General features: G+C 44.4%; 1 protein-coding gene across 1 annotated transcript in view; it reads left to right on the forward strand.

Moving 5' to 3' along the window:
• Positions 1-10,675: 10,675 nt before the first annotated feature.
• LOC308310693 (dynamin-1-like protein) overlaps positions 10,676-16,817 on the forward strand; it is a gene marked incomplete at its 5' end in the record, with an annotated part of 36,647 nt that continues 30,505 nt past the window's right edge. The window contains one exon of the mRNA XM_080757073.1: positions 10,676-10,753. Within this exon, the coding sequence (XP_080613199.1) occupies positions 10,676-10,753 (78 nt within the window). The remainder of the gene's footprint in view (positions 10,754-16,817) is intronic.

Here is a 16,817-nt window from a genome sequence, read left to right on the forward strand (position 1 = left end):
CTTGCACATTGTTATAATGATCATTATATATCCGCCTGCAGTCAGAGTTCATAGTTTTAATGAATGAATGTGATTCATTGTGAGCTGGTAGATCTGCTATTTTCAAAAGTAACATTTTAATTACATTTTTGTATTAGCCGTCCTTAAGTTGGGCAAATGCATTAATCTGGGGATCCTTGACATGGGAATGTGCTGTGTGAGGATCACTGGTTTAAACAACATTAGGAGAAACCTTTAGAAACAAGAAAAGCAACCACAACTACCAATATTTACAAGCAACTTTACAGAAAAAGAAGCCGCTTATAATAAACAGACTTGGCAACACTCCAGCAGCGTCCCAGAGCCGCTCAAGTGTAAAATCAAACAGTGCTTTAAATTCTTTTTGCGTTTATGAGGTGCCTAGACCCACGTCTAATCGTTATGCGCAGGTCAAGGGGCTTAATAGCAAATTGCGCAAAGCGAAAATAATTAACATATGGACACTCCCACAATGCTAAAATATTCAGCAACGTCGTATTCCATATGTGTGTGCGTTCAACACGGGACGATAAGGCTTTCATAATACGATTGTGCGCAGAGCGAGGCCAATTTATGTATTACCACATGGTAAAACGCACCTTCAAAATCCAGCCCTGTGTGTGGGAGAGGGTGCAAGGAACGGCGTGCACCTCTGGCGTGTTTCACGCCTCACGGTGGGGTACACACTAACACACAAATAAGAGTTCCGCACAAACAGCACCGAGACGTGAACGCGGAGAAGCATCGGCGTCTGTATTCTCTGAGGTGATGGGGGGGAGAAAACAGCAACAGCACTGTCTGTGCTGACGGACACAAATGTACTGTAAGTGGAGAGAAGTATTGTGCCTTCTTTATGGTGGCAGTCAAAGGTAAAACCAACGACGGCGACATATATACACTTGCCCAAGGGAATGTTAACGTCTGTATAATACCAATTACATATGAACAAGAGACCTTTCGCAGATATATTAATGAATGAATGAAATGAAATAATAAGAACCACATTTTCCTCTCAAACCGTATGATATACTTTAGCATTAACGCAGTATTTAGTTTTGCACACTTTTAGTGAGTGGTTTAATCCATTTAGGACGGGATCCCCTTTTGGTGTTTTTTTTACCCTTCAAGATGGGAACCCATTTTGGGGTTCTTGTTGCTATGCATTATTACAGTATATAACATATTTGAAACGTGACGTATTTCAAACTTGTGAATAAATATTTTTCAGAAAACGTATAGGTCAGGATTTAGACAGTGTTATGCTTGTTATGCTTAATTGGAACCTAACCTTCAAAATACAAAAAGCTGTGAAGCAAGCTACAACATTTTTTTTGTTCATTTCTGAAACAATACCATAGCTGACTTGGCGGGGTGGTGGTGGGGGGGACCCCCAGTAAAACTGAAACTTTTACAGGAAACTTTTTAACTCTTCTAGCCCTAGGTGCACATATACACAGACGAGGGCGTAAAGCAGAGGCCAAGAGAGAGTTCCAGTAAAGCCTGTATCTCATTACGTCTCTCGTTCACATAGGCTCCTCTCCTTCCGTCTCCCTCGCGGTGCGTGTATACTCTCAGACACAAACACGCGCAACAAGCGCGCGCACACACACACACACACACACACACAATGACACGAACATCACCGGCACCACCGCATGCACCGCCAACCGGCAGCTGATCTCCCTCGCTGCCTGATGTAAGAATTGACGTTTTCCCCCAGACCCTCAGTCTAATCCGTCTGATTTGATAAGGAATCTCATTCCCCTGGCGAGACCACACCGAGACACCATCCGACAGGTCTGACTCCACTTCATACCCCCCCACCACCCCCGTGTCAATGCTATCTCCCATCGCTTGCGGCAACCAGACAGAAAATAAAGCCTGGGCCGGGGGAATGTTGAGGGGGAGGGGGGGGGGGGGGGGGTTAGTGCCCCCCGAGGTTGCAGCGGCAGCCTCTCCGGGACCTCTTTGCGTGAGAGATCTGCGGGCGCGAGACAATCGATTCTTATCGACAAAGACCATAATTACATTTCATTAGCTTTCAGCGCTAATCCAACGCAGGCCTGCTAGGGCAGGAGAGGAAGCCAGGAAGCGAGAGAGAGAGAGAGAGAGAGAGAGAGAGAGAGAGAGAGAGAGAGAGAGAGAGAGAGAGAGGGTGAAGGTGAAGTAGAATGTATCTGAGAGAAGCTGGAGATGGAGAGAGAGACAGTGGGTGGCAGTGTGGGAGCAGCAGACACAGTGACAGCGGCAGAACTATCTGACACTCAAGATTATCTCACACACACACACACACACACAGACACACACACACAGATAGTACGACACGTAAAGTTATGCCGATGCTCGTGCACGTTGACGACACATATGCCGTATAACACCATTCAGTCTGTTCAACTTCTGAAGAAGCCGTTCATATATAGGAATACCTGTTATAGCTTCATAAGAATAAACCATTACACAGTAAAGAGGGTCGGGTCGGCTCGACCGCGGAGGATGGCTTTAACTTAGCAACACTTAACCCTCTCTCTGACCGAAGGTCTCTGACCACTCTGAATTGAATACTAATTAATCTCTCTCGTTCCGTCCCTCCTCCTCCTCACTCTTTTCCGCTCATCCTCTCCTCCCCCTCCTCTTCCTCCTCCTCCTCCTCTACGCCCTGAGGTGGATGTCAAAATGTTAATTTCCCTTAAATTGCTTGCCATTACAGCTCAGATAGGAGGCCACGTGGAAGATAAAGGTTTTTCCCTTTCTCCCTTTAAAAGGTGAAGGTTTTTCTCTTTCTAAAGGTGAAGCATAGACGGTAGATGTATAAGCGGCGAGGTATAAGGCTATCCGCCTTCTCCTTGGCAAACGCTGTTTACTAATTATTCAGTTTCTACGTCTCTTTGTGCGGTGGGCTACAAAGATCAAGAGCCCTAGCTAAGATAATTTAATTACCTACAGGCATCCATTTAGTCAAACTACATTCATCTCACCCTCCGGCTGTGTGTGCGGGCCTCTACTGGTTTGGTCGCCTTGATGGAAGTATACTACATTTAAGGAGCCGTTCGTCAACAATAACTGGTATAGCAAAGTGTTGTGGGTGAAATTGGAGCGTTGATTACATAAATGAAGGAGTGGACAGCATGAGATGATGGGACCGGATGAAAGGAAATTAAATTGAAATGAGGTTATTAACTCCCAGGGAGCAACGTCTGGGCAATTCCCGACCTACCGCAACCGTCTCCAGCATCACACGTAATATTGTGACGTTTGAGAAATTCAGCATGCTGCATTCTGCGTTGATCACGGGCTACCGCGATGTGTGTTGTCCGACATTACAAACCCTAACACAAAAATCTAACCCTAACTCTAACATCAGTCAGTTGTACATTGGTGACTAATCTAGCTGATCTTGAGGCCTACAAAAACTAATAACAAGATCAACTAGTGGATTGACTAGTCTACGTCTGTCTCTGTGTGCGCGTGCGTGCGCGTGCGTGTAAGCCATATGTAATAGTGTTTGTGGGTTACCTAGTCCCAGGTGGGCGGTGCTTGGCGGAGCGTGTGGCAGAAGAGGCGTCGCCGAAGACAAACCGACACATCCGACGTGTGTGGGCGGCGGCTAGCGTGTCCCTCTGTGACGTGCCGTCCAATGAAAGGCCTTGCAGGGGGCGGCGTGTGGGCGAGATGATCAGAAGTGTTCCCGTCGGGAGGCATCACGTTCCCACTGACGCACTGGAGCGAAACCATGAGAGAGAGAGAGAGAGAGAGAGAGAGAGAGAGAGAGATAGAGAGAGAGAGTGTTAAATAGCTCAATATATACAGTAGCCTATATATATATCTTGTAACGCATTTTTTCACCCGCTGCCAATTGCCATAAAATGTAATGCTGCATGGGCACTGCTCTCCCTCTGCCAACCTGGGGAGAGCCCGTGATTTTGCGATGGCGTCACGTTTCCTGTGGGTCTGCGACTCCGGTGTTTTTACACAATTTAGGCATTTTGTTCTTGCTTACAGTAAGCAAGAACAAAAAACATGGCAATACATCAAAACATAGTCATCATGAATCCTATACGTAAGCTTATGAAAACTATACAGAGTGCCATGTCTACATATAGTGCTATTTAAGTTACATGCAGTAGGTTGAGCCTATGCATACGCCTGTAGGAGGTCGAGGCTAGGGCAAGTACTACGGCAAGTGCTATATGGGCTAAGATGGAGTTCGAAGAGGTGCGTTTTCAGACTGCGGCGGAAGATTGTGAGTGAATCTGCAGTTCTGATTGCAATGGGAAGTGCATTCCATAGTTTTGGAGCCAGAAGGGAGAAGAGTTTGGGACGTTTAAACCCCCCGAAAAAAAATACAAATAAAATAAAAATAACTTGTGCAAACCCGTACTTGGCAGTGAATGAGTAAAACGCTGGCGACACAAGGCCCTTGCAAAAACTGTCGCATCAACATATAGAGCTTTAACTCCAAATAGTATCACTTACCCTATACCTTTTTAATTTTTACAGCAATTCTCGTCTGTTTTTAATTAGTTTCCTTCAGTGAAAAAAGGTAGCCGACAAACATTCATAGTCATAAGTTTTAGTTGACAAAATTACCACAGAAAGAGAGATAGAGGGCGAGCTGGATAGACAGGAGAGAGCTTTTTAAAGGCAGAGCAATTAATGATCTGCTTTTGTTTTGCCTTAATAGCTCTGTCTTTCTGACGTGGGCAGAATAAGATGTTCAAGGCTTTAGCAGAGAAGATCATTGACACTGCGTGCGTGCCCGGTGGCAGTGGCGGAAATTGGGGTTGAGAGGCAAAACAAAGGACAGCTCTCAGGGGGAAATTATAACAGCGGACCGGGGGCACAATGTTTGCACAACTAATAATAGGTTTGTATCAAGCCCCCAGAACGGCTGGGCAACGTTGAAGTCACCGGCGGTAGCGGCCCAAACTGGTACCGCAGGCGGGCGACACATTATGCACAAGCTGAATTTGTAGGGGTTGTTCATAGCTGTAAACTTTATGGTCAAGCCAACATGCTGGCACGAAAGTTTCATATGTGTACAGACAATGTCAAAATAGCACTTTTTAAAACCTACTGCGCTCCACTCTATACAGCTCACTTGTGGTGCCGATACAGCAAAGCGAAAATTTTAATTGACAAGGACTGCCTGGAGTGTAAATAGCCTGATACATAGGCTATTTTTGTGTTGTTGTTTTTGTATTTACTGTTGTGTTTTTACATGTCGTTTGTATATGGACCCATTGTGTCTGAAATAAAGTTTTCAATCAATAGCCATAGTTACGTGGTAACTTACGTTCGGGTTACGTCAAGTCACTGGAAACGACCAGCAGACGAATGTCATTATGTCGGGGTCACCAATGTAGGAATAGCAAGTAAGACGAATGCTACTTCTATCTTTGAGTCAGAATGTGCACAACGGCACGTCTGTTTATTTCACTCTCTTCAATCATACTGACAACACAACACTACACACCCCCCCACTTCCTTGTTTACCCCGAAACCCCCGCCCACTCTCTTAGGGTGAATTTTATGTCCCTAGAATCTTAGAAAGTCACTACAGGGACTATATAATAAAAGTACCACCAATTAAGTGGCTAGTATAGTCTATGTGTGTGATGATGGCTGCATGCTGCTGAAACAAAAAACAACCGAAAGTGACTTACCTCTGGACTTCATTCATATAATATATATATCCTAAAGCGATATCCCTTTCCCCCTTAATGTAAGCCTACGGCTTTTGTTTTTTGTTTTTTTAATACTTGATGTCAATATTATAGATTCCGTTGCAACCAGCAATATTGGATAAGAGCTTATATGTTGGGTGCATTTTAACCGACACGATTAAGTTTACGGCTTCTGTCCCTACTTCAGTTCTGACACAGCTGCAGTTCAGCCTGTCAATCATTGGACCTCTGTCTGCGCGTCAAAGGCAGAGGCAGAACAGCTGAGCTACATTCTGTACATAATACGTCTGGAAACGTCATAAGGATTGGAACCGAGAGGTGCCTTCGACGTCTGTGGACGTCCTAGCGACGTCCAAACGACGCGGGGCGAGATAATAATATTCAGAATTATTCCTATTTTTTTTTTTGGCATTTCGCTTTTCGCTTGCCGTATGCTAACGCTCTGTGCGTTGCTTGTCATTGACTCCCATGTTAGCGCGGCGGAAAGAATGACTCGTATCTCCTCATCCAGGGCGCTCTCCGTGGTGATGAATGGATCGATATGCTGGCGCTGCATTTCTGCTCCTCATCCGTCTCTCCCGCAAAATATGAACTCTTTTTGGAGCGTATATAAATATATTAAGATGATCGGAGATTGTGAGGTCACTTTGTCAGTCAACTTTTTTAAGAAAGTATTTCCGGTTCATGGCTTTCAAAATAAAAGCTATCACTACTCTGGCGATTACTCTGGCACAAGCAGCGCCTTTATTGTGATGCAGTTCCGGTACTAAATGTGTTGTTAATGGACTGAGACTGAGAAGTTGGAAAAGGAAAGAATCACTTCTGTTTATAATCTGTTTTGTCCATAGAGTTATTAACTCTATGGTTTTGTCCCGTGTCCGTGGAGGGGAAAATTAAGTTAAGAGACTGGGAGCATATCGTCCATTTTGGATCATATAACAAAAGGAAAGGATACGAAGAATACGTTTTGTGAGTTTGAAATTCTTGCTTGGGGCAGACAGCTGACCGCACACCGGACCCACAGAAAGGTAGAGTGGTCTGCTTCCTTCATTCATCTCACAAAGTAAAGAAACATAATCGCTGGTTTAATCACATTGAAAGTGGCTCGACCTCTCATTGAGTTGGGAAGAGAGAGAGAGAGAGAGGCTGTGTTTGTGTGCGTGTGCGTGTTAGTGTTGTTTCGGTGCCGTGTGCGTGCGCACGTGCGTGCGTGTGTGTGTGTGTGTGCCTTGCAAGTTGCTTGTTTCGAATACTGTTATTATTAATGACAGTATAAGAGCAGCTATCTGTACATACAAATACAAGCAATGTTCAGTGGAGTGTTTGTTGTGGGCATGCACTTCTGTTGTTGTGGAGCATTTGCTGTAACAAAGTATAGGCCTGTAGTAGTGTCATTGCTGTACTTTGATATCTGGAATATATGATGCTATTGCTGCAGGTTGAACTAGTTGGGTAGCATAGTGTAATATATTTTCTGAGTAGCACTGCATGGGTACTGGGTTGTTGTGGAATGTGATGCTGATGCTGTTGTTGCTGTAGACCAGTATTCTGTGAACATGCTGTAGTATAGGGTGAACAATGGATAGCATGTTTTTGTATTGAGTTGTACTGTAATTCTGCAAACTGTTAATAAATCAATCAGCATATACTATCGAGCCGCTACTGATGATACACGAAAGAAGAAGCGTATCCATGTGTTGTCCGAACCGGAAGAAGTTCACCAGCAGCTTCTGGACTTCCTCTATATCAGAACAACCAGTCTGTGCCACAGTGTCGAGGCAATCGGGGTTATTAGCAACCAGAACTCGATCGTCCCCTATACGACAACTGGGGTAGCATCCATTTCCATGTAGACAACTTTGCACACACTCTCTCCACTATATGCCCTCCCAGTTCTGTTTCTGAAAGTCCTCAGTACCCAAGTAAACTCCCAACACCCCTAACACCCTCACCATTCCCCCCCCACTGAAGACCCCCAGGTAGGCAGGGCACTGTTCCTCCTCTCCACCTCCCCACCTGTAAGGCTTGATGTATAGTCACCATGTTTATTGAGCACAGCAGCATAGGATGGAATCATGGAACCAGGATGGAACTATGTTTCAAACAAATACAAAAGAGAGAGAGAGAGAGAGAGAGAGAGAGAGAGATACGACAGTGAATGAACTTCATGGTGAAGGACGCACGTTTGAAAATAAATATTAGATAAGGCTTTCATTTACACTTTGCTGATGTGAGTAGTGAGATAGATAGAGAGAGAGAGAGTAGACAAGAGGATACTTGAAACTCAGTCTTTACTGTGGCTCAGTCACTGTTTCCATCAGGCCTGCATGGTACAGGACACCATGGGCCAGATTCACTCCACACGAGCTGACAGCTGCCAACTGAACGGCACGCACTCTCACGCTCTCTCTCTCTGCCGGGGCTTGGCGGAGGCTGAAATTCCACTCTGCCTTATCGATACGTGGCAATCTAATCGGGGAGCCAGTTCCAATTTGCCCAATATATACCGCTGGCCAGCCACCGCGGCAAACAGCTTAGCGCGGAGCATTCAGCCGCAAAAAATGGCCCACACCCCGCGCCTCGAAATGAGGACCAGATGCCACACACTGTACCATCACAGTGTGTGTATGATGTGACTGTGTGTGTGACTGTGTGCGTGTGTGAGTGTGAGTGTGACTCGTGAGTGTGAGTGTGAGTGTGTGTGTGTGTGTGTGTGTGTGTGCGTGCATGCGTGCGTGCGTGAAGAGGAAAGATGATACACAGAGAGAGAAAGAGAGGAAGGGAAGAGACGAGAGAGAGAGACCATGTGAGCATGCACACCCATGGTTGTGAGCATGAGCGTGCACAGCCATGGTTATGTGTGTGTGAGCGTGCACAGCCATGGTTGTGTGTTTGTGAGCGTGACCAGCCATGGTTGTGCCGTGCGTGACCAGCCATGGTTGTGCGTGTATGTGTGAGCGTGCACAGCCATGGACGTGTGTGTGTGTGTGTGTGTGTGTGTGTGTGTGTTTATCACTCCCATTGTAACAATAAGCAATATTTTATATATATATATATATATATACACACACACATAATATAGGCCTAATATAATTGAAGGTCGCAATTATATTATTATTATTATATGATTATCGAAGGTTAACTATAGAATCGTACATCACCCAAAATCCCCATACATGGGGAAAACCCACATTGTGCCCAGGTCTCGTGACAGCATTATGACATCATCAGGGATGATAGTAAATCAGGGATTATATAGTAAATGCGACCTGCTATGGAGATCCTGATGTCATCAATATTAATATATGGATATATGTCAGAACCTGTTCTGACATTATGTTGATCGTTCCCCATCCGTCCTTCCTCTTCGATGTCTCCCTTTTATCTAATACCTGTCCATTCAAACTATAGACGGGCCTGCTCCAAAGTTATGAGTGCAGCCGCACCCGGCAGCCGGCGAAAACTAGAGTTCTAAACAGGCCTGAAAATGAAGTCCTGGCCCTACCTGTGCCCTCAATGCCTGTTCACTCAAGACACTGCCCCCGCTGCCACCCTCCAGATCTCCATATTTGGAGCTGACCTGTTCTAACATTCCATATGTTGATCTGACCTCATCAAACATGTACACTCAAGACACACTCCATATATGGCCAGTGCACACGACCTCGCCCTCAGGCGTCTTACTGGATTATATAGTTGCGACCGTAGGCCACAGAGCACCGTTGTATTTGTTCTACATTTAAAAAAAATGCTACATTTGTTTTAATGGGGATGATTTTTTTATAAGCAAACACACTTATATTTCCAATAGGCTTGACTTGAATGATTTTGTTTAAAGGCTTTGGCTGTTGGAAAATAATCCTATAGGGTTCTGTTGAAACAGAACAGGTTCAAATGGAACTTCAGACAATCCTATTGGAGTTTCTGAAGTTCCAATATAATCCTATAGGGTGCTGTTGGAACTTTGGACATGGCTCCAGGTTCAATTGGAACTTCAGAAAATCCTACTGGAGTTTCTGCAGTTTCAATGGAATCCTATTGAAACTTTGAAAAAAATTTGGACTGTTGGACTTTCCAAAGTTGGATATAACCCAATAAGATCCTATTGGCACAATCCAATTGGATTTTATAAAGTGCTGACACAATCCTATAGGATTGTGTTGGATATGTGTAAAAATCCAATAGGATTCCTATAGGATTTCAAAATCCTGTAGGATCCTATTGGACATTTCGAAGATCCTATAGGACTTTTTGACTAGGGGCTACCTTTCAACATTTTTAAAGCAAATAAACATCATACTGGCCCCAATCTGAGAATCCCATCGTCAAATATTCGGGAAAACAGCGCCTCCCCTCGAGGCAACAGTCTGTCTTGAGAGACAAAGACAAAGACATCACACAAATATCAACCTTTTTTAAAGTTTTTATTTGGGAAAAGGTAGAGAGACATTTCCCTGAACTTGGTCCTGAGAGTTTAGAGAACACAGAAGTCATCAAGAAATATGATCCACAAACAAACATCTAGAGGCTGTGTATTGTGTATGATGTTGTGTTGTGGCTATTGTTAAAGATAGTGAGTTATTGTGACATGGTACTGTACATTATACAGGTACAGTATGTGATGTGTACATTTCTTTCTTTCTTTCTTTCTTTCTTTCAGGCACTCGAGGCTTGTGGTGTTCCTCTCAACGTACTTGGGACCACAGTACTGCTAATGTCCACGCAGGCCCTGGTCTTCGCTGCAGCCCAATACTGTACCCCAGCCTGGTGTGTATAGACTCTAACATCCAGTTTGTTCAGTGCAGCAATGGCTGCTCAAGGGACACAATTCCTACCAAATCAAACTTTTTGCCTTTTAAAAGTTCTGTACATCTGTCCAGCAGATGACATGAGTCTGAGGTGACAATGTTGGGGATGATCAGTGCCATTCGCCACAGTGGGTGCTAAACGGAGATGGCGCACTGGAGACGCCGATGGAGGGCTCATCCGGGGATGAACTAGAGAAAGGGCGGTTTGACCCTGGCCATCTCTTACACAACAGTCAGCTCAAGGTAGGAACATTTTGTTGTGCTGCTGTGATGTGTGTAATGTGATTTAAGCTGTTGTACTATTGCTGTCATTTTGGGACCCAGTGGCCCAACATGTTCAGTGGCTGTTTGTGGCTCTGGAATTGAATGCTGATGTGAACCTTTTGTATGTTGAGTTGTGTCTGTCATTGAAGACAGTGAGTTGTAAGTAACAGGGAATGAACAGCTATGTATGTGGCTCTTGGTCACTTAAATTATCCTATGGCTATGTGTGAGTTTGCTATTTCCTTTTAAGTTCAAGCTAGCTGATGGCTAGCTGATGACTAGCTGATGGCTCAAGATGGCTGTGATTCTATGTCACAGCCATCAATTTGGTCAATTATTCCAATTTGGAACAATTGACTTATGTGGACTTACAGTATATCTGCTGTGTTTTGTCGCTGTTCTTTAATGTTGTTGATGATCTGACATGGTGGTTGATATTGGTTTGTGACTGGCTTAGTGAAAATGTAGGCATATTCTTTCTTTCTTTCTTTCTTTCTTTCTTTGCAGTAAATGTAGCTTTTCATACCTGTTGCCATGTCGTAGAGCTCTATATAAAAATGGTTGCTGTACGTTCCACAAGGGTATGTTCGGACTGTAAGGTGGTATAAAGATAACAATGGGTGAACAGTGATGTCACTGTTATGCAACACAGAAGTAGTAGTATGGACTTGAAGCTGGTTTAGACGAATCCTTGGTTTTACTCTTCCTGCGACCGATAGCCCCTGAAACCAGGTTTTCACCGTCGTTCCCCCTTCATGGGCCCCTTGGGGGCGCTGGGCCTCGGTGCCTCGCACCGGTTGCACCGTCGATATTTCCGCCACTGCCCATGCACCTTCATTAAAAAAACCCCACTGCATCTTTATTAAAGACGATCATCAAAAGGTATCGCTGCATAGTGCATACTCCACCGAGCAATCAAACGCCCGAGATGAGAGCTGGTTGTTGAGGGCAACGTTCGCTCGGCCCCGCGCCATCCTTTGAGCGTGTGTGTTGTGTGTGCGTGTGTGTGTGGGTGTCTTTGATGATGTTGTAAACTCTGTGTGATGCGCACTGCTCTCACACCACCTGGCAGTGGTTTGATTCTCCCCGTTGAGCAGGTGACCTGGCATTTCAGTGACTTTTAGAGGTGATGCCGCTGTGACATATTGGTCTCTCCTCCTGCATAGCATGCCTCTCTCCCTCTCTCTCTCTCTCCCTCCCTCTCTCTCTCTCTCTCTCTCTGTCTCTCTCTGTCTCTATCCCTTTATCCCTCTCTCTCTCTTCTCTCTTCTCAATTCAATTCAAACATACTTTATTGGCATGACAAGCATCCTTCTTACATATAGAGACACACGGGGGCTGCAAATTTCACGCCGCCCAAATGAGACAGCGGCCCCACTTCTGGTCCGTTTCAACGGTGTACTGCAGCTGTCAATGCAATCCCTATGAGAGGCATTATAAAATACCCTAATTTCACTGGTTCATTACTGAGGCTGTAGCGATCGTTTTTGTGTTCCAATATAAGTGTCCCATATCATGCCATATGTTTGATTTGTCCTTTTCAATGTCACATACCTGCCATCTCAATATACAACCCACAATGTACTATAATATACTCCATCAGTTTCTCAGGTCAAAGTGGCCGCACGGTATATATTTAGGTTTTCAATACCCAGATTATATAGAGTATTAATAGAGTATTTGTTGTGTTTCGGTTTATATGCTATGCATTTGTGGAAAATTATCCAAACAACATCTTGCAAGACAAATTATTAATACTCATCTGGAGAATTCACAAGGTACAGTAGTTGAAAATGTCAGGATATGTCAATCCTCCAATTAGCTGGGTTATTTTCCCAACTATTCAGCAAAGTTAATTATACAACAAGTTGTATAATGAATGGTAAAACACACCGTCGGAGCTCCGAAGTAGGTAGAACATAATATTAGTAAGCCTGTGACATGTTCAAAATATAGACATGAATGAACAAAGTCAGTCGGGATCGGGATGTATTATTGAGAATTCCACTCTTCAAAGTTGGCGCTCGTAGCCTCGTAAAGGCAGTGACGTCCCTTAAAAGCGACAGGTTCTCTGTCTGCCGTCTCCCCTCTGCTCATTCAAGTGGTAAATTAAATGTGAATTGAGAAAACAACAATATAATATATGTTGACAAAGACACTTCATACATTTGGAAACAAACAAGGAATATGACATGAGTCTGTTAACTGTATAGTAGACTTATAGGGCTATTTTCGTTTAACTATTTGAAAATGTTTTTCAAAATAGTAAATAGGGATGAAGCCCATGGCCGATTGTCACTCATTTTGTGGCAGGCTAGTAGGCTACTATAGTATATATTATTCTGTCAACCTTGAGCCTTACCCCCCCCCCCCCCCCTTTTTGGTGTAAAGACATAGAATGTTGAATGTTGACAGGGACATGATTTCCTCCGCATTCATAATGACTCCTCACCTCGAGAAATTCATATTTCATCAAGGCGCCCTCGCCCCCGTAGATGAACCACTGTCTTCGTTCTATATATATCGGGGCATTTTGATCACGGACTTTTAGCAAAGAAATTCACATCTACGGTATATTCATAATCTACAGTAAATGATATCTCAATTACATGTGCTGACAGCCTTTGCACAGCTATTGACCTTCCGACCTGTATGTATCTTAGCAATTTATTATAACCCTGGATACGTGCTAGGCACTAATTAAGAAAAAAGCACCTCAAAGAGAAACTCACACCGCATACGCGCGCCTGGCGGAAATGAACAATATAGGAGAAAAACGAAGAGGATCCGAAGGCAGAGAGAGAGAATAAAAAGACAGGTTGGAGGAGTGAAAAGAGACAAATACATATGAGTTAATAAGGATAGCTATACTTAAGAGTGATGAGTCGCACCTGCTGTGATTGTGGCGGTGTCACCCAATGGGGGAGCAGCATTTTAACTACAGAAGAATGACTGAACAGGTGTGCATGTCAAGTTAAACCGACCTGAAGAAGATCCACTGTTAATACTTTTGGGAAAGGAATTTTCTGTGTGTGTGCGTGCGTGCGTGTGTGTGTGTGTGTGTGTGTGTGTGTGTGCGTGTGTGTGTGTGTGTGCGTGCGTGCGTGTGTTAGAGAATATTTGGTGGAAGATACTGGTGGCAAATACTTTACTCCACTAGAAATTATTTGCAACATATTGTTAGTAGTTACTTTGTAGATTTGAATTATTAATACAAAACATTATTGTCATTAACCACAGCCCTATTTAAACTTTGGCTACTTAAAAAAGGCGATCTACAAGCTCTCAACACGTTGCGAAGAAACCCATTGTGAGCTTTATAGATCAGCCATTTTCAAAAATATATATACCTTTTATACATAACATCAGCAGATATCGCAGCTCCAAAGCTCCTTTATATCAAAACGAACAGGTGTTGCAACACATTCTCACTCCCTACTCGTCATTTTTTGACGATCGGTCAGGTACCCAAAGCTTCCAATTATGAAGCCTTAATTTGGAGTATACCCCATATGAGATGAGAAGTAAAGGGGGCCCAGATAAGAGGGGCTGGGCAGACACTCGCCCTGCTTCTCCAAGTGGAAATGTGACTGTGTGGGGAGAGACACTACATTAACATTATACTGTACCTCCTGCCCAATAACGGACATTAATAACAACCTCCTCCCCAATAACGGACATAATATACCTCCTCCCCAAAAACAGAACAGCTATCAGGAAATAAGGCAGTGCCTGCATGTTGTGTTATAAAATATGTGTCGCGTGTGTTTATTCAACTCTCACATGTAACGCTGGCTGTCTCACTATACAGTCTACACCAGTTGTGAGCTATGCAATCTGGTCCCTTCTTTTGTCCTTGTTTTCATTCACCTGGATGCTTGTTTCTCTCACAAAACCTGGCAAACACTGTGCGTGGCGTGCCTGCGTGCGTATGTGAATCCTATAGGGTGAGTGCTTGTCACACATTATATAGTCCTACATTTATGAGACTTGGCCTTTATTAGCACTTAGCCTATAGCACCGTCTGAGTGTCTGCCAAATCTGTGCTGTAAGCCTCTTTAACGAACGCGCGCGGCATGCGCATGCACCACCACACCACCACCGGTACAGTACCACCACAGTAAACACACCCATCTCGCGGGTACTCATGCAGCACGCCCACAATTGTGTGCCCATATTTGCGTCTGTGTGTGCCAGATTATCCTAGAAAGGGATTGCCTTCTGTACATTACTTTGCATTTTCATTGCTGTTTTGCAGTGTGTGTGCGTGTGCGCGTACACGCGTATGCGCGCATGTGTGTGCATGTGCGTGTATGGTGCGTGCGTGCGTTATTTGTGTGTGTTTTGTGGCATAGCATGCTATAGTTTGTTTGTAGGGATTACAGACTCTTAGGCCTTGCAGGCTGCCGCAGCTCCCTGCCACCTCTAATGACACTTCTCACTAAGACTGGCTAAGTCCACAGGCAGCTTTATTCGTTTACAGGATGCTTGAATGCATACACACCTTTTCTTTCTTTTTTCCGCAACTCATTGGGTATATGACATGTGCATTGCTACATGTGTGTGTGTGTGTGTGTGTGTGTGTGCGTGCGCGCGTGCACATGTGCGTGTGTGTGTGTGTGTGTGTGTGTGCGTGTGTGCGTTTCACAGGCTGCTCTGACAGGTCTATGTAGACTTAAAATGTGAGGGATGTTTACATGGAGGACATAAACAACACGTTCCCATGATGACACATTGACGGCTTAAAACACTCCTAATATAATGAAAGATGCAAATGTAAACCTCTCTCTCTCTCCCTCTCCCTCTCCCTGATGACTTGCACTAGTTTCATATAATAACGTAATTTAATCGCGTCTCATTTTTTATCTGACAAGATATAATCCCCCGGGTGCTGTTACGGCATACACTTACTTTGTATTCTTTGAGTGACTTTGGGCTTGCGCCTCTGCGAGCAAGCGCACGTGTGTGTGTGTGTGTGTGTGCATCACAACAACCATCTGTGTATATATGTCTACTCTCATTGTTACTTTATAACTTGTTCATGTCAAGGACCCCCAAATTGACACTAATTAGGCAGCCCACGGACCCCCATTTGAAGAGATATGCCAGGGAGGGACCCCCATGAGAGAAGTTTTTTTACGGCTCTAGCAGTGATTCTCAACCCGTTTAATTTCAAGGACCCCCAGTTTGACATGCATTAGTCTACAGACCTTAGAGTATATATGAATAGAGAAGACACCCGAGTTCTCCTCCCACTTGCATTAAGTTGCTCAAAAGCGCATGAGGCGATTTCACTCCTCCTTCCTGGTAGGAACAGAGTGCATTCTGGGATGGATTTGCCCCAAACACATGAACGCGCTGCCGTTGACTATCATTGTGCCGGTTGTGCGTGTTCACGTATGAAACATTCGTTCACGTGTCATGGCCTCAATCACATGAACGTGCGCAATGATAGTCAACGGACCAGCGCTGGCTCGAGCTGCAATGCAAATTCGGCCACTATGTCCATTTCGCCTCAGGGTTTCCTCTGGGTGACTTCTCTACTCATATATACTCTAAGCTACAGACCCCTAAATGGCATTTCTATCTCTGGGACCCCCAATTTATATTGTAAAAATCAAAGACAATTTAACTCTGAGAGTGTACAAATGGCCATTAGGGTCCATTTGATGGTATATACTAGTATTCTGCGGCACCCCTTTGAGAAACCCCGGATACACTGCATGTGCCTGCGTGTTCAAACTATATATATATAATATACAGTTTTTCTCCCCCAAAACACCCTCACTAACACGGTCTCATTCATTTTCACCGGCGGTCAGACAGACCCCACATTGAACGTCGCAGATGGATGTACAGTATGGATGTACTGTACAGTATGGACGCCTGCATGGAAGTCTGTTCTCTCTTCTCCGTTCGGTGTCAAGCGGGGGAGTTGAAAAGAGAGCAGAATGGCGTGGCAGAGAGAGTGAGACATGTGCACATGTTACCCCGCTGTCACTAACAAGGCTATTAGTGTGTGTTGCGATGACGTTTTCTCCAC

This window comes from Protomyctophum bolini, assembly GCF_963924005.1.
Source record: "Protomyctophum bolini genome assembly, chromosome: 23".
NCBI lineage: Eukaryota > Metazoa > Chordata > Actinopteri > Myctophiformes > Myctophidae > Protomyctophum > Protomyctophum bolini.